This window comes from Balaenoptera physalus (genome assembly GCF_965194825.1).
Source record: "Balaenoptera physalus genome assembly, chromosome: 11".
Taxonomy (NCBI): domain Eukaryota; kingdom Metazoa; phylum Chordata; class Mammalia; order Artiodactyla; family Balaenopteridae; genus Balaenoptera; species Balaenoptera physalus.
In genome coordinates, this window is record NC_138896.1 from 44,675,727 (window position 1) to 44,702,881 (window position 27,155).

General features: G+C 42.9%; 2 protein-coding genes across 17 annotated transcripts in view; one reads left to right on the forward strand and one right to left on the reverse strand.

Annotated features, from left to right (window-relative positions):
* DST (dystonin) overlaps nt 1–14,480 on the reverse strand; it is a 488,177-nt gene extending 473,697 nt beyond the window's left edge. For 5 of the 13 annotated variants that reach the window (XM_082414284.1, XM_082414269.1, XM_082414285.1 and 2 more), the window contains exons 1-2: nt 14,061–14,479; nt 13,431–13,492 (exon numbers count right to left, since the gene is read on the reverse strand). In XM_082414284.1, the coding sequence (XP_082270410.1) occupies nt 13,431–13,492; nt 14,061–14,241 (243 nt within the window). In that variant the 5' untranslated portion in view covers nt 14,242–14,479. Of the gene's footprint in view, nt 1–13,430; nt 13,493–14,060 lie in introns of all 13 variants that reach the window. The other 8 variants (XM_082414288.1, XM_082414278.1, XM_082414289.1 and 5 more) reach the window with 4 other exon arrangements.
* Nucleotides 14,481–14,534: 54 nt separating this feature from the next.
* The window catches only part of BEND6 (BEN domain containing 6), a 76,133-nt gene continuing 63,512 nt past the window's right edge, over nt 14,535–27,155 (forward strand). For 2 of the 4 annotated variants that reach the window (XR_014251099.1, XM_082414366.1), the window contains exon 1: nt 14,538–15,090. The gene's annotated coding sequence lies outside the window, so the exon portion shown is untranslated. Of the gene's footprint in view, nt 15,091–27,155 lie in introns of all 4 variants that reach the window. The other 2 variants (XM_082414367.1, XM_082414368.1) reach the window with 2 other exon arrangements.

Genomic DNA, 27,155 nt, shown 5'->3' on the forward strand with positions numbered 1-27,155 from the left:
CTGCACGTGGGCTTTCTCTAGTTGCGGTGAGTGGGGGCTGCTCTTCGTTGCCGTGCATGGGGTTCTCATTGAAGTGGCTTCTCTTGTTGCAGAGCACAGGCACTAGGCACACAGGCTTCAGTAGTTGTGGCACGTGGGCTCAAGAGCACAGGCTCAGTAGTTGTGGTGCATGGGCTTAGTTGCTCCATGGCATGCGGGATCTTCCCGGACCAGGGCTCGAACCCGTGTCCCCTGCATTGGCAGGTGGATTCTTAACCACTGCGCCACCAGGGAAGTCCCTGCTAAATTACTTCTTAATGTGAGAGTTCTATTCTCTTTGTAAATAAAATCTGCAGGTATCGCAATCTATTTGGTTTTCAAGAATTAGTGGGAAATCCAGAAAATCTGGAGAATGATGAGACTGAACAAAAAGAAAAGAAATTGTTTTCAAATGACAATGTATTGAACTTAGATTCCTAAAAATTCTGCATAATAATGAAATAGGGGGACTCTTCAGTACTGCATGAGTTATATGTAGCAATACACATCTCTGCCAACATCATCTTAACTAGATGGCAAAATGCTATGAGATTTTCCAAAAACTAAATAATAAAAGAAGGAAAGCAACTGGCTTAAGGTGGAGGGTGGGTAGACTAATTAAAAACAGACTGTTTCTGGGACTTCCCTGGTGGCCCAGTGGGTAAGACTCCGCACTCCCAATGCAGGGGGCCCAGGTGCGATCCCTGGTCGGGGAACTACATCCCACGTGTTGCAACTATAAGCCCGCATGCCGCAACTATGAGCCCACATGCCACAACTAAAAAAGATCCCACATGCCTCAACAAAGATCCTGTGTGCCGTAAGACCCGGCGCAGCCATAAATAAATAAATAAATAAATATATTTTTAAAAATCAGACTGGTTCTGGTTACAAAAAATTAGAACAAGCACATGCCTCCCACTGAGCATGGCTGTACACCTGGACAGAATGCACTGAGTAGCTTCTGAGGATCCTGAAAAGCAAAGAGTAGTGAGAGGCTTGAAGTAAAAAGGCCAGAATTCGAAGTACCACCAAAACAGTGATGAGTTTGTCATGTTTGCTCTCCAGTATCCCCCAGACTGAATGCAAGCCAGCAGCGCAGCCTGAAACCCAGAGTTGGGTACTGAGCTGAGGCAGAGACAGCTCCAGGAAAAGTCCCCTCATTCTGGCTTGAGGAGTGAAGAAGAGAATTCTTAAGACTCAGAGTGCAGAAATCCCCCATCTTTTTCTTCTCTGAGTTCTCTTAAGCCTCAGCTTTCAAGCAATCCCATGAGCAGTAACATTAGAAATCCCAAAGGAGGAGAAAATAAAACTCTCAGGAAGGAAACCTTCCTTTCTGATCCCAAGAAACTAGGACAAACTCGCATTGTATTCTTTCTCTCTCTTTCTGCCACTTGGCCCTGGACACAAGCATAGTCACAGAAGTATGCAACGGAACAGGAGAGCAAACCCCAACTTTCTGGCTGGATGAACACAAAAGGAACCAACAAAAGTACTACCAACCCTACAGAAATTAAAAGGAGCAAAAGAGAATACTATTAGGCCAACAAATTAGACAATTTAGATAAAATGAACAAATTTCTAGAAAGACACAAATAATCAAACTGACTCAAGAAAAAATAGAAAATCTTAATAGGTATATATAAAGAATTTGAATACTTAAATTTTAAATTAAAATCATCAATTATGTGAAGAATTGCTCCAGCTGACTGGCCAGGAGACTATTCAAGATTTCCTGCAGTGGAGGAAATTTCTTTAAGAAGATAATTTAGTTTGCTAGAACTTTCCATTTTATTTCGTTTCTGTAAAGAATGTATTGTCCAAAATGCCCGTTTCGTTTTTAAAGATGGAACTCTACCATTTGCTCAGTTTTAAGAATGTACAGAATGTTGTGATAGGACACAGTAGTAATGGTGATCAGACAAATTAAAATGGTTGGGAGACAAAAATATACATGTGAACTAAACTCAGTATTTCAATAAAGTAAAAAATAAAATAAAATAAAAATGGGCAAAGATTCGAACATTTCACTAAGGAAGATCTCTGAACTGCTAACAAGCACACAAAAAAAATGTTAAAAATCATTAGTCATTAGGGAAATGCAAATGAAAACTAAAGCGATACCACTTCAGACCCACTAGAAGAGCTATGATCAAAAAGACAATAACAAGTATTGTCAAGGATGTGGAGAAACTGGAACCCTCATATACTGCTGTTGAGAATGTTAAATTGAACAGCCACTTTGGAAAACAGTTTGACAATTTCCTCAAAAAATTAAACACATATTTACCATACAAGCTAGGAATTCTACTCCTAGGTATCTGCCCAATATAAACAGAAATGTCCACACAAAGATTTCAAGCAAATATTCACAGCAGCATTATTTATAATAGCTAAAAATTGGGGGAAAATCCAATGTCCACCAACTGGTGAATGGATAAATGAAGTGTGGTATACTCATAGAATAAAGTACTATTTAGCAATAAAAATGAACAAACTATTGATACATGCTAAACATGGATGAACCTAGAAAACATTAACATGCATGAAAGAAGCCAGATGCAAAAGACTACCTATTATATGATTCCACTTATATACAATGTCCAGAAAAGGCAAATCCACAGATACCAAAAGCAGATTCATGGTTTTGCAGATTAGGGGTAGGAACAGGGATCAGTGGCAAAGAGGCATGAGAAATCTTTCTGGGGTGATGGAAAATATTCTAAAACTGGAAAGTAAAGCCCCCAAAATTGTTGAAATGGTTAGGTTTAAAAATTTCAGGTGGACGTAATTTTTATACAGATGTAAGCGAAGGTATTAGAAAAGACTGCCCAGGGAAAACGATAGAAAAAGCTTAAAATGAGTGCTTTAGAGATAGTAGACAGCAGCAATTTAAACATAAATCAAAAGATTAGCTACAAAATTGCAAAAGTGGCCACAACACTATTTAGCTTCTCCCATCAGGACTCTATTTCCCCCACACCCCAAAACAACGTGTGAGCAGAGGCCATCTATGAGTTGAGAGCCTAGACCTCAACAGGCCTAGTGCACTTCCACTCTTGCTGCTACTGGAACCTGAATCTAACTGCATGTGAACCAACCTGGGTTGGCTTGATGGAAGAGGACAGACCATGTAGAGGCAAACTGTGAGTCAGCCAGAAGGCCGACTCACGCATGACCAACAACGCATGACTGAGGGCTGGCTGTGATAAGCCAAGCCTGACTCAGACCAGAACCACTGCCCAGCTGGGCACAGCCCAAATGGCCAATCCCCAGAATTGTGAGCTAAATAGTTCACATTTGAACTGTTGTTGTTTGCTGTTACAAAGCAGAAGCTAGCTGATACACTCAAGGACAGACATGACTGCTGGATTACATAATGAAAGAAATGGCTAGGTTTTGTGAAGTTGTCCAGTAAGGACAGGCCTCCTAGGCACAAGAATAGAAAAGCAGTCAAAGAGATTGACTCAGATCTAGTAATTGTCAAAGTCATTGTGGCAGAGGTACTAACCGCATGAGCAAAGTGAGAATAACAGTGAAAGTTTCTCTGTAGAGTTGATTAAGGGTCTCTACTGAGCAGAAAGGGAAGTGAAGTTAAATCAGAAAGTGCTGACAGGCTGAAACCTAGGGAAGCAAGAAACTCATTAAGAGCTCACGATGAGATGCATAGACAGGCAGGTATGTGGTCAAAGAGAGATATTTCAGAACTCAAGATCTGGGAGTTAGAGCAGTTCTAATACATGATGAAATATGCACAGGTCGGATGAGTGGATAATTAGAGACCTATAGGTACATACTTGTCCATTTCATCTAAGTTGTCAAATTTCTTAGCATAAAGTTGTACAAAATATTCTCTTTTCCTTTTAATGTCTGTGGGTTCTGTAGCTATAACCTCTCTTCCATGTGTCATACCAGTGATTTGTGGTTTTTTGCCTCGATCAGTCTAGCCTGATATTTGTAAACTTTGTTGACCTTTTCAAAAAACCAACTTTAATATATACACACTATTATATATGAAACAGATAAACAACAAGGACCTACTGTATAGCACAGGGACCTATATTCAATATCTTGTAATAACCTATAATGGGAAAGAATCTGAAAAAGAATATACATGTATATATAACTGTATCAATTTGCTGTACACCTGAAACTAACACAACATTGTAGATTAATTATACTTCAATTAAAAAATAATTTTAAAAAACCAACCTTGGCTTTGTTAATTTTCTCTATTGTATGTCTTTTCTCTATTTCATCAATGTCTACTCTTATTTTTATTATCTCCTTCCTTCTGCTTCTTTTGCATTTACTTTTCCTTTTTTATCCCCTAGCTTCTTAAAGTTGAAAGTTTGTTAGATTTTAGACCTTTCTTTTTAATATAAGCAGTTAAAGCTATATGTTTTCCTCTGAGCTCTGCTTTGGCTGCAACCCACAATTTTGAGATACTATGTTTTCATTATCGTTCAGTTCAAAATATTTTTTAATTTTCCTTATGGTTTCTTTTTTGATGCATGAATTTTCTGAAGCATGTTATTTAATTTCCAAATATGTGAGGTTTTCCTAGAGATATTATTGTTATTGATTCCTAGTCTGATTATGTTATGATCAGAGTATGATCATACTCTATATGATTTCAACCTTTTCAAATTTAAATTAATTTTATTGTGAATTGATTTATGGCCTAGAATATAGTCTGTCTTTGGGAACGAGTCAAGTGGGTATGGCGTTCTATAAATATCAATTAGGTCAAGATAGTTGATAGGGTTATTAAGATCACTTATATTTTTACTGATTTTCTATATGGATATTCTACCAATTACTGAAAGAAGGATGTTAAAATCATCAACTATGACTCCAAAATTGTCTATTTCTCGCTTTAATTTTGACAATGTTTACTCCATGCATTTTAAGGCTCTGTACATACACATCTATAATTATGTTTTCCTGAATAGTCTTTTTATCATTATGGAACATCCTTCTTTATCTCTGTTAATACTATTTGCCTATATATTATTGAAGAGGTATAAAAATCTCTTCAATAATAAATTAAAATGTCAGGAAATATTTTCAACTCATTTTAAAAAGTGCCTGAATCTGCGTATTTTCAAAGTAAACACAGGATGTTAACTAAGGCGCAACTGTGAGTATGTCTGAAATAAAAAATGAAAAGAATCTGTCTCTTTCCCTTTAAGTAAAAGAAGGATACAGGAATATTTGGAAAGTTAGAATCCATGAGAATTGAGAATTAAACTGACTTTAGAAAACATCAAATATATTCATTCCTTCAGCAAACATTTACTGAGCTTTATTTTGTACCAGACACTGAGCTAAGAACCAGGGATTTAGTTAGACTACTTTCAAGGTACAATCTTGTAGGAGAGACAAATAAAAAAACTCAATTATTATCATTATTATGAGGAGGGAGCTAAGAAAGTTTCCTGGAGATGACCTATGAACTGGGTTTTGAAGGAAGAGCAAGAGTTAGCCTTTCGTGCCTGAGTATTTCCACTTTAGTTAGGGCTGAGTGGCCAAAGAAAGAAAAGGAAAACAAAGAAGGGCTTTCTTAGCTGGAAATAACATGGTCAAAAACAATAATCCAAAAAGTCATGGTCTGCTTGGAGAGTAACCATCACCAGGACATCAGCATAGGGATCCCTCTGATGTCACATTAAGAAGGTCAAACTTTACTACCTGGAAGAAAGTGGAAAGCCACTGAAGGATTTTAAGTAGGGAAGGAATATGGCTTACCCAACCCTTTCTCCCTGCCTACCTCTACCACAAAAGCCAGGAAAAATGAAAGCTCATATCCCAAGCTTCCTTTGCAGTGAGGGACGGCTTTGTGACACAGTTCTGACCAGTGAAATGCAAGGAGAAATCTAACTGGAAAGCCCTCCATCCGGCAAAGAGTTTGATTTCCTGATGAATATCCTTCTTTGACTGGCTCTCCCTTTTCCCCTCCTTCCTACCTTGAATTTGGGCACAATGTCTGGAATGGTGCAGCCATCCTGCAACCATGAGGGAAAGGCCAGGATTATCCCAATCACCCCAGCAGTGACACAGTGGGGCTGTTGCAGCAAAGCCTACATCATGTCTAGACTTCTTGCCATGAGAGAACAGAAATCCTTGATTATTAATAACCCATCTTATGTTGGGATCACTTAAATCTGAATGTCTCCCTGACTAATAAAAGTTTTAAGGCTTAATCTGTATTTTAGAATGATCCTTATCAGATTAGTGTGTATGGACTGGGGGTGGGGAGTCAGGGAGACTTGTCTGGAGGCTTGTTACAGGGACTGAAGCAAGGTAACCATCAGGAGGATGGTTAAGAAAGGCAGACTCCAGAGATATGTAAAAGAGGACAGAATGGATAAGGAAGGGTCTGTCATAGCTTCTAGACTTCTAGTTTGGGCAACTGCAGAGGTACAGGTAAGGGTTGTACCACTCTCCACAACAGGGGCAGATGTTCAGTTTAAGACCTGCGGTGCATCCATGTAAGAAGGAGGGAAAAGGGCTGACTCTCTGTATCTCGAGGTCAAGAGTGTAGCCTGAATTTGACATACAGATTTCAGAGTAACCATTCTGTGAGGACGAACTAAAACAGGAAATATGGTGAGATCCTACAAGTAAAGTTTGAATAGGGTGAGCAAAAACAAGGCCCAGCAAATCTACTAAGACAAAACTAGATTAGTGGTTGCCTAGGGTTGGGGTGTGGAGGTGGGAGGTGAATGGGGAGTGACTGCCAACAGGTGTGGGGTTTCTTTGGGGGGTAACGAAAATGTTTTCAATTAAATTGTGTGATGGCTGCACAATGTTGTAAATACACTAAAAATCACTGAATGGTACATTTTAAATGGGTGAACTGTATAGTATGTGAATTATATCTCAATAAAGCTGTTTAAAAAATTATGAGCAAGGGAATACGTTGGGAATGTCAACATCTAAGTAGGAAGAGGGTCCACTGCAGGAATAGAGGCAGCCGTGGCCAGAAAAAAAAGGTGGGGGGTGGGGGAGAGTTTCAAGAAGGGATCAGTGGCCAACAAAGTCCAATGCAAGATAAGTCGATTAAACCTAAGACGGAAATATGTGATGTAACAATTTAGAACTCAACGCTGAGCTAAGGGTGAGTGGTTTCAAGTCATAGAGCAGAAGCCAGATTTTACTAAGTTGAGGAGTAAATGAGAGGCGAGGAATAGGAGGTGGCAGATAAAGAACCTTTTTCAGAGAACTTTTCTTAACAAGAGTTGGCGGTATAGGGAGGTTTACGTTGTTTTCAAAAGGACGCACCTATGATGTTTATGTGTTAGAAACAGTGGCCAGGAGAGAGTGGGCATCAGAAGAGAAAGGAGGGGACGACTCACAGAACAGCCCCCAAGAGACAGGAAGATAAGGAATTCATGGCGTAAGCATAAAATACCCACAGGGAGGACAGATGAAGTTTTCCTTGGGCTGGGAGGGAAGATTAAGATGCCACTTAGTTTGTAGGGGCAAGAAGTTGTTCTCTGTGAGTTAGAGACAGAAGCCACTGGCTGAGGGCGAAGGGCTAGGCTTGAGGATTTGAGGAGGAAATAGACATTCAGATTATTATGGGAGAGGGATTTTCTTCAAGGAAGAAGTTTAAAAGCAGAGACACATTTCAAATACTTTTAAAAACTGTAATATATTACATAGCCTTGTACATAATAAATTGCCTGCAAATTTATTATGCTTTGCATTAGGAGTTGTAATGACAACAGGAGCAGGTTGTCACAAACCCCTGGACATATGGTGTCTGCGGTCAAATATAATCCAGTGATGCTTGAGCACTAGACCTGAAACATGCAATGCCCTGCAAGAGTGCAGCTTCGGCGTGACCAGAAAGGCCCCCAGCCAATCATGGTCCCAGGCCTCTGCAGCTGAGGCCACAACTCTCCACTCTCTGTGACAGAGAAAAAAAGAGTGATCAGGCTGTTTGGCCGTAGTTACTAGAAAAGAAATCAAAAGTCTTTCCTTCTCTCGAGAGGGCTCACAGCAGGTGCCCTCCTAAGGCATTCAAATAAAAGAATGTTTTGTCAAAGCCTTTGTCAGCTGTCAAGTGGTACACAAAAATTATTTTTTATTATAACTGGCACCTACTTATACTTCCATCCTGAAGTGATCTCAAGACCCCTTTCTTCTAATCATATTGGCGTGTTCTGAGCTCTGAAAACAGGTGTGTTTCCTTAATTGTTGCCTATTCTTAAGCGGTTCTGCTGGCCTGGGGATTTGCTCTGAGCCCCTGTCTGTCTAGCCAGGTACTACTCAGCCTGCATGCTGTAGCAGAAATATCACCTCCTCCTGGAAGGCTTCTCTGATCACCCCAGCCAGAAGCAATCATGTCATCAGAAGTATTCCAACCATTCCTTTTCTATACATAATTTGTTACTTTGTGTTTATGCTAATTATATCTTTATCTTTACCTGCCTTCAGTTCCTAGAAGGAATCACGTTTTACATGATACTTTTTTTACCAGGATGCTTTTTTGCACATAGCAGAAACAGGGCCTGTTTACTATGAAGGAGATTCAGAGATCATCTTCATGTTACCAGTGAAAACAGCAAGTCTGAATCTCAGAGACCCTAAAAGACTAGACCAAGACGGCACAGTTTGTTAGTGGCAGAGCTGGAACCCAAAGCCAGGACTTTGAACTCTTATTCCTGTAATCCTTTCATTAAACCAATACTTGTTATTAGCCTGTTTCTATGTTGTAACTGCAATCTCAAAAAGAGTCATTCCTAACCCTTGAGGTTAGACAAAGATTTCAGACTTCTCCGAAAAAGCTTTTGTTTCCACTTTCATCTAGACTGGATTTAAAAGGTTTGGATGCATGGGGGAAAAAAAGTGGGCTTTTTTCTTTCTTCTTCTTCTTCTTTTGCTTTTAGCATTCTGCTTTGTTGCCACGTAGCTGAAGTAAGGGTAAATTATATGGTGGGAGTGACTTTGGTGAATGGGGTGAATTTGTCTTTTTCACAAATGTACTGGCTTTACTTGCACAGCTTGGCCTCTGATGCTCCCATCAGATTTGTGATTCATAGTTGGATGTCAGTTCAGTTACTGGAACAGAAGAAACCAGTAACTATAAAATTTCAGCACTGATATTGGGAGTGACCTGGAAGTCATCGTCAAGGCAGGGACTACACCTCAGACCTTTTGTTATTCCTACCCTCTAATATCATACCTCATAAAGGATGAAAAAATAAATGTTTGTTTTTAAAATAATTGCATGAAACAAAATGAACCCTGTATCATGTGTGGAATTCAACTTAAGACTGATTTAATGAGCATAAACTAACTTAAGACCTAGAATTTAACTCTAGGCAAAGAATTTATTTATAAAGATAACCTAATTGTAAAAGAGAGCTAAATAATAAACTATCAATTTCTCTAATCCACTAAACTGAGTAACCCTTAATGAAAGATGCTAATTCCACAACAAGCTGTGAACTATGGGTATTCCACTGACTATTTTTCCATGGTTTGGTGCGGGGATTCTCTGGAAACATGATGAGGCCAAGAGGGTCAGTGTGGACCATCCTTTCATCTACGATAACGTGGAAAATCACTGGAAAAACCTAAAGGATTTGCCTATTCAGCTTTGTAAGAAATGGCCATTAAAAATTCACTCCACTTAGCCTCTCTCTTTCATTGAGAATTTTGGGCATATGATTCTTTGAGCTGTGAGTGACACAGTTAAACACTATGCAGCAGACAAAATGTAGCTGGGGGTTCTTGTCTTACTGCGTCCTTATCTCGCTTGAGTTAACTCGAGTTAACTCTTTTGGTTCCTTTCCCTGAAACAGGAAGTGAAGATATTTACTCAATCCTGATGGACACAAAACACCCTCCTGCCTCTGCTGATATCTAACAAGGCTGCCCTTATTCCACTGAGCTGATGAATAGGGATCATGTACCACTGTTCATGCTGGGTATTCTCCAAGGGCATTATATGTAACTGTCTGCACTCTACTGAAGGGCTCACAAGGTTCTTTCTTGTAATCTAATGGTACCTCAATTACCCATATCACTTTCCGAGATTTCCTTAAAATCAGGACTGTCACTGTCTGATCTTCACCACAGGCATCTAGGGTAACAGTTAAGCATTGTGTAAAGTCACAGCATCAAACATTATTAAGTCCCCAGGAAAAGTATCCTTCTTAGAGACCCAGAATGGACACTTGGTTTCCAGACTGCATCCCATCTCGATGTGAAATCACTTCTCATCACTATATATATTGTTTATTACTATATATATGGTACAAGTATTTTATTTTCATATACAAAGCACATATTTCCAGCTATCTAACTGGGCCTTTTATCTGTCAGAGAATTGGGGATTGAGCCCTTGCTGAGTGGATTAATAATTTTACATTCTCATATGCTATTATTAAAATTTAGAGAACTCTTAAGCCAGTAGAGATGAGTTTGCAAGTATATGAAAATAAAAAGGGGCTGTTGGTGGTTATGGTTCCCAAACATCTCATAAATCTCTGAATCATTTATTTCTAGCTTCATGATGAAGAAACTGAGTTGAAGAAAGGTGTTTATTATCCACTTAGTGAGGGGGAAAAAGCTGCAGCCCCTCACATGAGATATGTGGCTTTTTTTCCTGCTGCAGAACTTCCCCAAAGCACACTGAGTCCTGATGCCATGGTTTCCCCCCTGGAGAAGTATTTCTCTCCCTACCTGGGAAGAAACATCCTGAAATTTCCTCACCAATTGGACTTTCCTGGACGTGTGGAAAGCAGAAGCAATATCCTCTGCCAAGTAAAGCAGCCAAGAGCTAACTGAACTTCCTCATGTGTTCCAGGGCTTTCGCAAAGCTCTTTCACATTTCAAAATAAGTCCGCAGATCCTAAACCCATTTTCCTCATTTGACAGCTATGGAAATACTGAGAGTGAATTATCTACTGACTGAGATTGGGATGAGGAATAGAATACTCGACAGGACTATAACTTGTAGGAAAATCAAAACATTTTCTTTGATACTTATTTTGCAGCAGCTACTGCTAAAAAGCAACAAGAAGAATAGCCATTATGTGACAAAAGTTCTAATTTTCTAACACGCTAGAATCCAAAAACTTCAGAGGTATTTCTCAAGGAGAAAATCCTGCTGGAAATGGCATTTTGGTAGAAACGGAGAAGGAAAAAAAATCCCCTCTGTTTTCCGTAGGTAAAATGTCTTATTTGTGGCGAACATGAAACAATGATGAAATATGACATTCTCATGGAACAGTCTCACGATTTTCACTTATAAAATGACATTCTTTGAGTAGTTTAACACAGGGACTTGGTATGAAAAGGAACATGGGGGGCTTATCAACAAATGAAGCTAATACTGCATTGAACTTCCTGAGAAAAAAAATTCTAACCAAATACATTTTGTTATAATTAGTGATTTACATTTTTTAACACAAAGTCCAGGGCAATGTTTTAAAGTCTAGAAAGATAAGAGTCGGGATTCAGCAAATGCTGAATTCTGAGCAATGTCCTGAGAATGTGCATTTTTCTTTTTGGCCCAATTCTGAGTTGTATTTGCCCAGTTACGAGAACTGGCACTCATAGAGAATTTTTCACTCATTTGATAAATATTATTTATTAAGAGCCCATTATACACCAGGCAGTGGGGATATAGCCCTAAACAAGAGAGACTTGGTCCATGCCGTCAAGATGTTCACAGCCCAGCAGACAAGGCAAATACAAAGCACACACAGGATGTCAACCTGTACCAGGAATCTTGTGAAATGAGCTATGGCATTAAACAATCACTCCCAGCTTTCCTAACCAAATGCAAGCTCAGGACCAATGCTTAACTGACAGATACCTAAACAAATGTAGACCTATCTCATTTTTTCTGCCTATGCTTTAGCTGAAACACTTGATGACTAATCTAACAACCCATAATAGGATTCTTATTCTGGTTCTATCATTTACATGTACTGGACTGGGGATCTCCTTGTAAAATGAAAATCCTGAATTCTGGTGGTCGCACCCTGACTGTGATTTATTTTTTGTCACCTCTAAATGGGTTACTCTATTAAATTAATCAGGTGTTCACAAAGTGTTGGTTCATAACAGGCACAGCTTACGTTGTTTCACATAACTTTGAACTAATTAATCTAATAAAGACTAAGATTTGTGGACAGATCTTTTATTTTTACACATTTTTAATTCAATTTTACAAAATGGAATGATACCTATCAAGTACTGAATAGCTACTATGAACTAAGTGGGGTTTTGTTAACATGATTACTGGTAAACCCCGCCCTCCCCCTACAGCCCTATAAGGTACTATTGGCCCTATTTTATAGTTGAAGGGCTGAGAAGTTGAGAGAGTTTCCCAGCACCACACAGCTAGTTAGTGTAAAGGCAGCAGTGGAACCTCTGATTATCTGACTGGTTATTTTATTCTCTTTACAGTCCTAAATTGAGTAAAGAGTTCTCACCCACTGGGGCTCCATGTAAAATTATTCATTGTGCCGCATTATAACGATGTTATAGTAATGCAGTAAAAGCTTTCAAGCAACCAGAGTCCAATCAAACATCTAGGGTGCAATAAAACATTGGATTAACTATTGAAACGAAATGTGAAATAACTTCTCAGGTAAATGGTAAGTCAATGGAGCGTTTCTAACTATGAAGTCTTTCCTAAAATGAGCAAATGGCATCAAGCATTGCTACCAGCAACCTCCTGGCTGTGTGAAACTCACGGGAAAGAGGGAAAATCATCTCGCATTAAGTGGGGGGTTGGCCTAGAAATTCATCAAGAAATGCTGGGTCAGGGAGAGCTTGTGTTTCTCGTTTTGGTCTATCTCCAGCGGAACTAGTCCTACAACAGTTCCACTGAATTGCTGCGAGGCCAGGTCGCCTGTTTATGAAGGGATGGTCCACGTTTTGTTAGTAAAGCCAGATCACTACCACCATCGCTCTGCAAAAATCATCAGACGTCCCCAGTAAAACATGGAGCTCTTTCTGGGTGAACAGGAATATAAACTTGAAAGTCTAAAGGGAAATGCACATGGATCAAATTGCTCTGCACCAGCTCCCTAAAAGCTCCCAGCGAGGTTAGATACCCAAGTGAACAGCCGCGGCCAGCTGACTGCACCCAGAAAGCTTCCAGCGACTTACAGATTCTCAAGGAAGCTGAGATCCACCCCGAGGCTCAGTTCCTAAGGTCTGGCCGCTTTTAAGGGCTGTCTCACCCCTTCCAGCACAGCGGCTCCAGGACACAAGAGATCTGCCAAAACCGTTCACTGGGCACTCATGCTGGGGAGCCACTTAAAAGGAAACACGTCCCTTTCGGCTTGGGGGTAGCATGCTCGCCATTCAACGCCCTACTGGCTTCTGAACACCCATATGATTAATATTGGTACCCAGCAAAGAGAACTTCTTCTGACCTTGAGCGTGCGCGCTAAATAAATTACCTCGGAACGAAAGTGGTGAGATCTCAAAACAGCATCTGGGGAAAAAAAAAGAAAAACGAGACTTCAGTTAACTCCTTGTTCTTCACCTGCCGAGTCACCGACGACTTACCCGGGGGACGAGGGTCGGGGAGGCGCGTTCCGGACGCCTCTAATACAGTGGGGACAGCCTGCAGGGAGGGTTGGTTACTAGGCCATCGGTCTCTAGGTGATTTCTCCGCGAGAAGTTTCAGGGAAAGTTCTGGGGGAGTTGGGGAGCCCCGAACTCTCCATGCCCCACGCTCCAGCGCCGGCCGGAGGGTGGGGGTGGACGAGGCAGCCGCAGCCCGGACTCCGCTCCAGCCATCCCCAGGGCTTAAGCACACTGACACCAAGCATCTGGTACGTTCCCCCCACCTCCCAGCGCTCTGCCTCGCCGCGGTCACCCCAATCCGGCAGACCCGAGGAGGGGGACAGGGACGCTAAACACGGAAACGCACTGGGCTGGGGGAGCGGGCGCGGATGGGGTAGAGGCGGCAGCGCGGAAGAGAGCGAGCCGCGCTTCCCTCTCCAAATCGGCTTAAAGGTTCCTCCCGGCCCGAGTAAGCCCGTCGCGGGGTGTCTTACCTCGGCTCCTTGAACGACCCGAAAAGACCGATTTCATCGGATGTCTCCCCTTCTGGAGCCTGCGGTGCCAGCAGCAGAAGAAGATGATGGTGGCGATGGTGCCTAGCAGAAGCAACAAGAGGAAAAGGGCACATTGGATGCTGTAGGGTCTCAGCAAGACGAGGAAAGCGGCGGCAATCATGGTGCGGGGCGAAGCGGGGGCGGCTGCCGGCGGGGCTGGAGGGCGGCGGCACAGGCACCCGCGCGGGGCGCACGCTGAGCTGCGGGCACGGGCGAGCGCGGCTCAGCGCGTCATGCCCGACGCTTGCGGCCCCGCGCCCGGCCCAATGGCTGCGCACTCGCGTCCGCCGCGCTACGCGAATGAGCCCGGGCTGCGGGCAGCGCTGACCATGACTCAGCAGACGGCGACCTGGCAGGGACTTGGCCGAGGGTAGCCCACCCCGCCCTCCCCGGGCGCCCCCGCCCCCACCCGTGCGCAGCCCCCGGGCGCAGCCCCGCCGGAGACGCGGCGGGCGGGGAGGGGCAGCACCGCCGCCAACGCGGCCACCCGGGCTCTGCGCATCGTCCCACAGCCACCGCCGGCCTCTGCATCCCCGAAGCCGGGAGCACGTGGGGCGGGGCAGGGACGCGGCGGCCCGCGGGGGGCGGGCGTGGGGCGCCGCGGCGGGGACTCAGCGGATGACATCACGGCCGGGCTGCGGCAGCGCGGGCGCGCGGACATGGCTGCTGCGGCTCCGGCGGCGGCCGCGGGCTGCGCCCGGGCCTGAGCGCCCAGCGCCCTCCCGCGGGGCCGCCCGCCGGTCCGCACCGTCCGGGGGGCACGGGCCGGGCGCCCCTCCGTTCCCGGACGCCCGGGCTGCCACCTCTCCAGCTTCCCGTGCCCAGATCGCTGGGGAGCCCGGCGACAGGGGGCGCCCCGGAGCCAGGGGGAGACCGCGAGGCGCCGACTAGAGCCTGCAGGCGGTGCTGCCCCCGCCTCCCACCTCCCCGCGCCCCACCCCGAGGCTGGGGCTTCGGAGGATGCAGCCGGGTGAGCTATTGCTTGCGGGGGGTTCCTGCACGCCGAAGCGTGAGCCCCGGGCAGGGCCTTTCCTGGGAATCGGGGTCCCCCGGAACGGGGGTCCCGTCCCGTCCGTCCCCCCTGAACTGGGCGCGCTCCCCGGCGGAGCGCTCGGGTCTGCAGACTTGAACTCTGCCACTCAGCCGAGAAGGGGGCACTTTGCATCCTCTTGTATCCATGTTGACCCTAAAACCTTGCCTCCTTTAGTGCAATTGGAGGGAGAGGCACTTTCAGATTTAGGAACCAGCAGATGGAGGAAGTTGGAGATTGGCTTGTAAATATTTTGAGGAGAGATTTTGTAGGGCGAGTGAGGAAGTAGTGATCTATCACACTCAAAACGCACACACTCCCTTTCTCCCTCTTGCCCCCTCCCCTTTCTTCGTAATCAGCAAAAGGAATCCTGCAGTTGGAGATTTTCCCGGGGCCGCTGGCGCAGTGCGGACGCGGGAGGCGCGGCGGGGGCGCTGCAGTGGCCTCTGTCCCTGCGGCCGCCGGGCCACCTGGCCGGGACCAATTGCGACAGTGACCTCAGCCGGCCGGTGCTCTGTCGCCTTCTGCTGCTCCCGAGCCAGTGCTGGCTTTTCCCGTGCGGGGCTGGGTTTTGCTTGTTTTGTTTGCTCGCGTAGAGAAACTGCAATTATAGTGACAAGGTAACCCATTATTGCATTTGTGGAGTTGCTACTAACTACTAGGGTGGACTCTGGAATATTTCGGAGACTGAAGAAATTGTGTCCTAATAAAGTATTTTGTAAAATTCCGGAAAGCAGTTTAAAAATCGATGACAATACTTAATTTTGTTATTTGCTTGTAGGATCTCAAGATCAGTGTGGTTTTCTAACTATACAAAATACACTATTCAGCTCTGCATAAAGGCTTAACATTTGATGTTCTTAAGGCCTTTAACGTATTACCACGTGTAAGCATTAATGGACACTCAAAAAGTCATTGACTAATTCATGTCTTAAATGCCAGATTCATCACCATGGGAAACAATGGATTGAGTTTTCTTTATGTACATCTTGTTTCCTACGACAAAATAAGCATTATCTCATTCAGTTGTTCTGGTTTGAAGGTGGACCTTGCTTGCAGATGCTGTATAAAGTGAGAATGGTGAATCAGAGTGCCTCCAGGATGGGCTTACAAGGTCCCTGGCTCTGGGGCTGACAGGTAGCACTGCATTTGTGCAGGTAGCTCAAAGGTTTCCTGATACCGCAGCCACTGCAGTGGGAGACCACATACCCATCCACTGTGCAGGGGTTATTGAGGAGAAGCCTGGGAGCCTGCCCTGCGGGGCACAACAGGAAACGAAGACTTCTGTACCGCACTGCCTCACAGTGGCCTGGTGGAGTAATTTAAAACAACAACAAAACTGAATTAACCTTTTGCAAACATTGGGAGAAATAACTAATGAGGAAGGTCATCGTTACTTTATACTTCTCATTGAGGAAAATTTGTGAGTGAGCTGAAATGGCCCTAAATATCCTTGAAACATGTCTAAGACTGCAAATACAGCATAATAACCAATTTGCCCCAAACTGTGCATTTATAACAACAGAAAGCAACTAAATAGCAATTATGATTTTCTGAGGTACGACTTTAGCACAATTGTTATCACTCTGAGTCTTGCTGCAGCCGTTTGTAAGTTTGAAGTGCACACAAGAACATCATTTATCTTTTTTGGCAGGCAAATACTTAACTGCCCTGCAGTAGGATTATAGATATTTCTTTTTAGATGCGTTCATTTCTGTTCTTTGCATCAGTTATCTCAAGGATACTAATAATGATAAAAAGCAAACCAAATCGTTGAGAGAACTTAGTATTTAGGTTCCATTGTTTTCTGCTTTGTTTGTTGCTAATTTATCACTCCCTTCTCCAAATAATGGCATGTTATTAATTGCTTCTTTCTGTGTGTTTGTGTGATGCTAATGCGTTGTGGAATTCAATAAATATTAAATCAACCAATCAATCTTTTTTGGAAGTTAATTTAGTAAAATTCATACCTTTTCTTTCTGATAGATTTTCATTAAAAAAGAATAATTGACATTATATCAAATTCACAAATTTAAAGTTTGGACGTAGGGGTGGAGGAGGAAAGTCCATGGCCAAATCTTTCATCCCAAAGAATGAAAAAATGAAGATAGGAAAGTATATATAATTTTTTGACTTTTTATGATAGTGAGCTAGCACTGTCACCCAAGAGAAGACAAATGAGTTGGGAAAATTAGTTAAGAGAGTTTGGTATCTGGTATGTAGAAGATGGTCCACCCTGCAGCCCTTTTTCCCTTTAGATGCTCAACCAAATTGAGAACACACACAAGGAACCAAAAGGAAATGAAAATGTTAACCTTATTCAGGGTGAAGTCAGATTGAAGAGCGTAGCTTAGGCTCAAAGCCAAAATGGGGCATCTTATTCCTTTTCCACTAACTGCACCCCCGCCCAGTCACAGCTAAAGAATTACGGTCCTTCCCAACAGTAAAGCAGGAAAGAACCCTACCTGTACTACTTCTCACCTGAAGACCAGAAGCTAAAAAGAGCCTGACACTCTCCAATCCACGAGGCCTGCAGCACGAGTGAGCAAGAGGCAGGACCGTGTGTGAGAAGGGACCTTTCATATACCAGCCCTGCCCACTGGTGGCCCCAGGCCCTCCCCAAGGCCCCTCATCACTGAGTCATTCTGCTCCCAAAGATAAGAGTAAGGGGCTTTAATAACATGACAGAAACATCTTCTGCAGTGCCTCCCTAGAGGTAGGAAGTTATGGCACAAATTCCTGATGTTTGGGTCAGGGAGAAATATAGAAAAGGAGAGAAGGATCCATCTAAGCTGTGTGGCGACCAATTGAGGGAAAGGCAGGGATTGCAGAGGACTCAAGTTTTGGGCTCAGGTGAAGGAAGAGTTGTGAAGGCAAAGGTGACAAACTGAGTTTCAGAGCCACTGAGGGGCAGAGGTGTCAGAAGGTCATCCGTGTGAAATTAACCATGAAAACACGACTGGAGACTGAGAACTAGAGACAGATGGGAATCACCCGCATCAATTATAGTGGAAGTCACAGATGTGGATGAAATGACTATGGAAGAGAAAGTGTAGAAAGAACTGGTATCAGTTGAGGTCTATCCCAATGGGGCTTTTTCTGTAAACCTACATTGCTGGAAACGCCTCGTAGAGTAACTATGTGGTTTCCTTTACTCATAGAGCTATGTGTTAGATTTGTGGGGAAGAACTACAAGACAGAGCTGCCAAGTGAACTGTGAAAAGCCAAACAGTCAAACTTTTTTTATCTTAGGTATTGGCACATCCCAATGATCTCTACTGTTCTAGGGTGTGACAGCTTAGGAGTGAATATGATTTGAACTTAATGCATTTTTAAAGGGTATCTAAAGTTCAGAACCCGGCAGATCCATCTCCTGACCCTAAACATGGTCCTAAAGAAAACTGCTAGAGGAAATTGGATCCCAAAGATTACAGGTGGGGAATTTTGAAGTTTGTCCATATTCCATTGGAGATCAAAGAAGCCCAACTAAAAGGATTGTGGACGGACTGACATGACAACTGTGGATTGAGCAAAACTTCTTTTTGCAAGGGCTACCTTATCTTGAAGTTTCTGACTTCGGAGGAACAAAGGTGATTGGCAGTGGAAAAAAAATCAGAACATGTGAAATTCCTTAAAAATTTATTGACTGAAATAATTTTGCCTATGTTACACATAATTTAATAAAAAGAAAAAAAACCTTTACACTTTGTGCAGAAAGTAAAAAAACAAAACAAAAAAAACTGGAATCAGAGCTTTGGAGATATCTTCCCCTTGTGGACTGGAGAAGGAGAGCAGATGACACGTGGGAAGTGCTTCCAGTTCAGGGGTTCCCAGGACAGATGCACTTCTGGGGTAAGGAGCCCAAGCGCTGAGGACCGGTGATGAGGAGGCCTCTGCACACCTTCCGGGGAACTGGCTCATCGCAGTGGGAGAGGCTGAACCCAGACGGGAGTGGACTGGAGAGGGACGAGGACGTGGGGAAGAGGCAAGAGCGCTGTCTACAGTCTTTGGAGAAATTTAACTCTAGAATGCATGGGTAGAAATGCAAGTAAAGCCTGAGTAAAGGGCAACACATGGGCTTTTGTCAGGACAGGGGTACAACTTCGGAGATGGAGCCAGCAGTGGGAGAGAAACTGAGAGTTGAAGGGAGGGGAGAAGATGACCTCTCCAATGCGTCTGTGGTTTAGATACTTGTCCTCATGCTCCCTGGGTCCCCCAGACCAGTTGTTTCTGCTCTCAGACTGCCTTTGACTCTGCAGAATTAAAACTGACCCTGACTGGTTGTGATGGCTCCCTGCCCCTGGGGCCCTCCCCACCAACCCTGGCTACTAATGCTCAGACTAGAAGGAGGATTTTTAGGGAAAGAGAAGGAATGCCTTGGAATGTAGCCCTGGTTGGTTGTTAAGCGTTTATTACAAACCTCGATAGAAGTGAGTAGATGCCCCAACTGGTAATCACACAGAGACATTCCATTGGAATGTTACCCCTTGAAAGCAAAAAGTTTGGGTAAGAATGGCTCTAGCAATAAATGATTTGAAATAAATCATACTGATTTTGGACTGGCAACCTTCTTGATCCTAAGTGAAGTGTTTAACTCTCAGAAATCAATGGCATGAAAGGAATTGGGAGGAATCTGAGGAAACATGTTGTATGCCTGTTTATTCCCAAGTAGTTTTCATGGCAGTCTGAGACCAGGGCCTACGCCAACCATATACATGTTCTTTTATTGAAAGTTCAAGGAGCTACATCATTTGGGAGCACCTACAGCAACTAACATAATCTTGGAGGCAATTTCCAGCCACCAGAATCAGGGGAGCCATCATATAGACGCATCACTATTGTCTTTTTAAATTTTGCATTTTTGAAGGAAAAACAATTGTTATTTGCAATAATATCAAATATTTGCAGCAAATATTTCCCAGGAAAGGACTTTATTCTACAATAATAAAAACTTGGAAAATAACTTAAAGGCATCATTGTAAGAGAAAATATTTCAAATAACATCATCCCAAATTGTTCTTTTAATGTTTTAGAAATTTTAGAGCCTAATTAGGATTTGTTGTCCTACGGGTGGCAAAATCCATGATAATGCTTGGAGGGAGGGGTTGTTCTTTTTTGTGAACATTACAGGCTTCTCAAAAAAGTCTGCTGAGTTTGAGAGTTTAAAAACATCAGTATAATTGAATTCATCTACTCTGTAATGCTTTGCAGACAGTTTTGGAAAGTAATCATTTATTATCCACAAGCAAATAGAATTCATTTCCACAGTTTCCACAATGAGTGCGGGATTAGTCATACAGCAAAATACTGAGTCATTTGGCCAGAAAGTTTACTCATAGTTGTACGAACTGCCAATGGAAAATCTGAGAGCTGTTCATAAATCAAATTATAAAGCTCTCAGAGTTATAAATCACTTTGCAGCCTTGTTCATTATTATTCAGATAGTGTGAAATATTTCCACCATTTCTAAGAATGGGCAACTTACAAAGCAAGTTTGAAAGCAGAAGGCATTGCCTTCTAGATCCAAGATAAGAGTTGCCATGTTCATTACAAGCATTTCAATATTCTTAAGTGAAAAAAGGGAAAAAAGTAAGGTAAGAGGTTTATAAGTTACATAGTAAATATGTTATGAGATGAAGAAATTCTTGGTTAACTGATGTTTATGAATTAAATTCCAGATTGTCTTAATAAAACAACAGCAATATTTAATAGCTAAATTATCTCCATTTCTTACAATAATTTTTTGTAGGACTTTTGCGTTAAATATTTTGTGGTGGTAGCTTTGTATGTTAATGCATCAACATGCTGATGGCCTGAAAGAATGTCACTAAGAGAACAGAGATAGCAAGCGTATCAAGGAAAATGGGATGAGTAACCGAAAATTAGTAAAAGATGTTTCAAAAACACACAGTTCCAGAGAGTATTGAAATTATCCCAGTGTAATGACATCTCATGGATTTAGGAACAGAAAGAAAAATATGTCTTAAAATGTCTTTGTTGTTCCAAAATACTTTATGGAGTAAAACAGGGAAACAAATAGCAAACTCACTGAATTAGAATACAGTAAAGTTTACATTTCACAGAAGAAAGCCAAAAACCTAAAGCCTGTTCTTGCTGGTCTTATCTCTGCTGTAGGAGCTTTTAACCTGGAGTCCACGAACAGGATTCTAGGGACCTGAAATTATATGTAAAACTGTGAGTCTCTTTGGAGGGATATGGTCCATAGTTTTCACCAGGTTCTTAAGGAGTTATTACCAAAAAGAAAAAGAGAATCCTCAAAACCATACAAATCCACACAGATACCAAGGCTTCTGCAGCATCAAATCATTCTCTCATCCATCGGTATCACATCACCTAAGTGCCTCCCCTGAGACTGGGAGAAGGGTCTGGAGCACCATCAGCCTAGGATGAGCCGAGGAAGCACTCAGCTCTAACCTATGCAAGTTCAGGGACATTTCCCCAGTGCAGGCAAACACCGCCCACCCTACGGCTAAGTGGAGACAGTGTTCTCTGTGTTTCCTTGTCTTCCCGCAACTTTAAACAGATTGGGAGAGGGGCAAGAGAGTTCACTCAGTAACTTTCATTGGGATGTCAGTTTCGGCCCTGAGAAGGGAAGCCTGTATTAACTATCTAGGGCCACTCCACAACCATCTAGATGTTTGAATGCCTAAGCCCATTCTGAGCGAAAAACACTGGTCCTAGAATTCAGTCTTCAGCTGAGTCTGCAAGGATCTCCGTAGTCTTAAGGCTAAAAGAGAGGCAAGGACTTCGTATCAGGCTCCCAGAAACTACTCCTGGATATCCTGGTGAACGTAGCAGCCACTCCTCCTACATCCTGCCTAAGCCTCGGCTGTGAGGCTTTTCAACATCCAGCCTTCCCCGGAGACCTGGGAGCCGGGGTCCTGGATCCTACCAGGATAACCCTGCCTGTGGTGTGGAAGACCGCCCACCCGTCCTAGTGGCTGAGCTCCATCCACCCACTGTCTCTGGCTTCCCACGCTTGCTGTGCCTGTGAACCCCGCCCCCCATATTCCCAGGACACTAGGTCCCCATGTCCTGTCACTGTGATCACATTCCGTCACATTACAAGGCTGGTTACTTCATCATGGGACTTCCTCACTCCAGTGGGCAAGTCCAGTTTCCAGGCTGTCCTACTCTCTCAGTCTGGTGGTTCTATCTCCTCCAGGTTCCCTGCTGACCCCGTAGGCTGTGAAGGGTTTTGTACAATATTCACACATTCCACCCAGAGACAGCCTTTGAACCACAATTTCCTGAGTGTCTCAGATCCCTCAGGGTCTATTCTTTGCACAGTTTCATTTTGGGGCCATCTGCAGTGAAGCAGGAACCCACCTTGAGCAGACACTGCAGGGTCACAGTTGTGTCCCCCACCTCCTGGCAGTCTGCCCCAGGTGAGCTGATGGAGTCTGGGTCTTGGTGCCTGGATTAAGGGGTACCAGCACCCCGGGAGTCGGCTGGTGTGGTCCCTGTTTACTTCTCCTCACTCACAGGGCACAGGACCCTGTTCTGGGTTTCCTCATCAGGGAATGTAATGTTGCTTCAACAGGGTACAAAAGAATATTAGAGCAAGAAATTGGTAGTAATAATATTGTATTGAAATAATATTATTATCTAATATTGGTAGTAGATGAGGGGGCAAAGCAGTTAAGATGATTAAGTAAATTATCTGAAATATGTGACTCAGCAGATTAATTATGTTAGACCTAAACTTTCAAGACTATTAAAGTACAAAATTAATAGACACATTGGTAAATGGTATACACTTAATTTCATTAGTATACGATATTAACATGGCAGATATTTCAAAGAGAAATTAGCTTGTCCTTTCATGTTATAACTGGTAAGATAAATTAATATTTGAAAGTTGCATCACTCCTGATTTTTATGCATAGGCATTGATTCCTGCATCAAAATCATTACATTTTGTGAATTTTAAAAATTGGTCTGAAACTTATTAATGTTCTAGAATATGGTCCCTTAAAGCAAAAATCTTAATGATCTCATCTTGCACTCAACTTTCAAGATGGATAGAATGTTCTACTTTAATCAAAAAAATGTGAAGTGGAAGATGGTTTACATGACTTAACAGTCATCCTAAAATAGAACTCTTCATTTTTCTTACTCTTCTTTAGGTGTAACTCTGCACTTGTGTTTCTGATAAATGGGGAAACGGCACATAAATATCAAGGGTGGGGACAGGTAATAACATAAGAATAGCCAAGGAGATAAATACTCACAAAAATTGGTAGTCCTTAGAAAAGATTTTGGAGGGCCTAGAACCATAGGAAAACTTATCCGGAGTCCCTCTGAGTTTTGCATATACTTTTTTGTGCAGACTTGCAGGTGGTCCCACACACATACACACAGCTACAGGCTTTTTTATTTTTTAATTGAAGTGTAGTTGATTTACAATGTTGTGTTAAGTTCTGCTATACAGCAAAGTGACTCAGTTATACATATGTATATTCTTTTTCATATTCTTTTCCATTATAGTTTATCACAGGATATTGAATATAGTTCCCTGTGCTCTACAGTAGGACCTTGTTGTTTATCCATTCTTGTATATACTAGTTTGCATCTGCTAACCCCATCCTCTGAATCCATCCCTCCCCCAACTCCCCTCCCCCTTGGCAACTGCAAGTCTGTTCTCTATGTGGCTACAGGCTTTTCGTAGACATTTGAGGGGACAGGTGACATTGTGGAGCAGGTGAAGATTATCTTCCAATGCTCCCAGCCTCTGATTTCTGCACTATTATCTCTCTGCTGTAGGCGTCTTGTTCCTGAACACGTCGAGATGAAAATGAGCTGGTCTCACTGTCTCATTACAGATGAGACAGAGACTGAGCCATTTGGCATCTGGCTTTCCTGCCAGGTCAGGAGCAGCAGAAAGACTCTGGTACAGAAGAGAAAGTTCATGTCTTTCTCTGCTCAAACTGCTATAACAAAATACCAGAGAATGGGTAGCTTATAAACAATAGAAATGTATTTCTCACAATTCTGGAGGCTGGCAGTCCTAAATCAGGTGCCAGCATGGTTGGGTTCTGGCGAAGCCCCTCTTCCACGCTGCAGACTGCCGACTTCTCACTGTGTCCTCATCTGGCAGAAGGGGCTGAGGATCCCTCTGGAGACTGTTTAATAAGGACACTAATCCCATTCATGACAGCTCCCCCCATCATGACCTAATCACCTCCCAAAGGCCCCATCACCTGATATCATCACCTATGAGGGTTAGGATTTCAACGTATGGATTTTGGGAGGACCCATTCTGACCATAGCAGCTGGGTGTAGGCAAACCAGGAGGAACAGTGCTGTACCTCAGGGCTCGTCATAATGGAAATGTCACCAGCTGCAGGCTTACAGGGAGAGGGAACGAAGTGGTTATCGCAACCTGAAAGGAGAGGGTCACATAGAAAAGGCAACCCCACAGGAAGGGAAGCAGGAGGATACATCCTCCTAACTCCCTGTTCTCCTTCCCTCTGATCTCCTGCTTGGACATGCTGTTGGCTGAACCCAGCTGGGACGAGGGCAAGGGAGCCCAAGCGTGTCAACCTCCAGGCTTAGAGAGCAGCTTAAAGACTGGGGGGAGAAGGGATCAGAGGGGCAAAGAGAGGGTCTCCAGCCCTGGTGGCTGAGCAGGATGACAGTCCTGAGAAGCTCTGATGATCCTGTCAAGACTCCAGTCTCTGGGGAAACGGGACTATGAGGCAGAACTTGGCAAGGAGGGCCCTGTAAGAGCTTCATCAAGCAAAGAAAGCAAAAGCTAGTTACTAGAGATGATAGAATTTGCTGAAAAGCTGACTTGATGATTAGTTTCTAACTTCTGGCTCCAGTCCTTCTTATGGGTTAGCAACTGGGATTGGTTGCCAGGGTCCACTGGGGCCCCAGTTTCCTCATCTGTTAAGTGTGAATAATCCTTGGACCTACCCTGCAGCGTGACGATGAGAATTAAATGAGGTAGCACAGGTTAAACGCTTTGAATGGTATAGTAAGTACTCAGTAAATATTAACAATATTTTTATTGTTATTAAATGAAGGAGACAGGATTGGAAAGGTCTAAGGATGTCAGGTAGGGCAGGATGGGGAGCTAAATGAATTCCTTTCCTAGATAATGGTTACATGCATGACAGTGCATGACATCACAGCTCATTGGTTAAATTAGCTTTAGTAAAAGTGCATCCACAAACTCTGGCCTGATGAGACTGTTTTTCTTTCCTTTCTCATCATGGGAAGTTGAAAATGATTCAGGTCTAGAGTCCCTCAAACACACTTAGTGTTTCTGAGGTTCACACAGAGTCTCCAATCAGCCTAAGTCATGCAATCATAGTTTGGCAGCATTGCCGAATCATCCTAAAGTATATTGATCATCTTTTTAGTTGGGATATTTCTGGAACAACTTGGAAATTGAAAACACGTTAGATGGCATTTGGAAATGGCAAGAGGAAAAAGAGTGAGTTGAAATGCTCCCTAATAGATATTAGTAAAACCCCGTAATTTCTGTCCAGAAGTCAAGAACACCTTGATGAGGAAGCACTTGCTTTGCTCAGTAGAGCGCTGTGCTTGCTGCAGGAGAGGACACCCAACCCTTTAGAGCCATTCTGATCTTTGGTGTTTTGTTTTTTTTTTTTTTAGATTTTCAATTTTTAAAAAAATTGAAGTGTAGTTGACTCAGAGCCATTCCAATCCTGATTTGCCTTCTTCTATATAATTAAAAAATAATAATATGGACATGTCCCTCCTCCATGCCTTGCCAAAGGCTGAACTGAAGCTAGTAGCCCATTTTACAGAGAACATTAAACCAGCCACTGGATATTTAGAAATATGTTGGCACTATTTTCCTGGCACTTTGGAACTCATTTAGAGGGGAGTCTTCAGTTCATACTCTGACTTGAGTACTGAAGAGGACCTTCTGTGCCTGTACATTCCAAAACCGATATGTATAGAAAACAATCCAAAACTTTTAGCAATTTGAAAGGGTACTTAAGTTTTATTGTAGTGCCGTACTTGCCTTTCATGATTTTTATTTAATTCATAACAGAGAATTTTTATTTAAATACAAAGGGAGGTGAGATACCTGAATGATATTTTGATGTTCATTTAGTTTCCTTAACTGTGGTCCGTTGGGCTTCCCCAGGTGTCACAGTGGTTAAGAATCCACCTGCCAATGCAGGAGACATGGGTTCGAGCCCTGGTCTGGGAAGATCCCACATGCCGCGGAGCAACTAAGCCAGTGCACCAAAACTACTGAAGCCTGCGTGCCTAGAGCCCGTGCTCCGCAACAAGAGAAGCCACCACAGTGAGAAGCCCGCGCACCACAACGAAGAGTAGCCCCCGCTCGCCGCAGCTAGAGAAAGCCCGCGCACAGAAACGAAGACCCAACACAGCCATAAATAAATAAATAAAATTAAAAAAAAAATTGACATATTAAAAGTAAACCTAAATGCATTAATAGTTTATATTTTTATTAATTTAATTTGCTTTCATTAGTTACAAAGTTCTCCGTTCTCTGTGTCTTATTTCTCATACATCTTTTTCATAACTTGGAAGCTGCTTAGAACATTTTTCAAGGTATGGGTTATAACCCATTAGTGAGTTGCAAAATCAGCTTAACATGCTGTGATCAGTCAGCACTTATTAAAATGAAATAAAATACAGTAGATAGAATAGAAACTGAGAGAATGCATCACATGCAGTAAAAATGAGCGTGTTTCCTGAAATTTTGTTTTAGTTTTGTGTGTGTGGGTGTATGTGTGTATGTGTGTTTTCTGGATCAAAATGTAGAACGTATATTTTGCCGTGAGCTACAAAAGATTGGAAAGAAATTGAAAGCCATTGACATGTTATTCATCCAACCACATATCTTGGGAGAGACTCATGGCTGTGGTTATATTTAATCTTGCCCCTTACAACTACCTGGGAATTAATCAAATGGTTTCTGTTAGCAAAAAAATAAATAAATAAATAAAATATAAAGAGAGGCAGGGACTTCC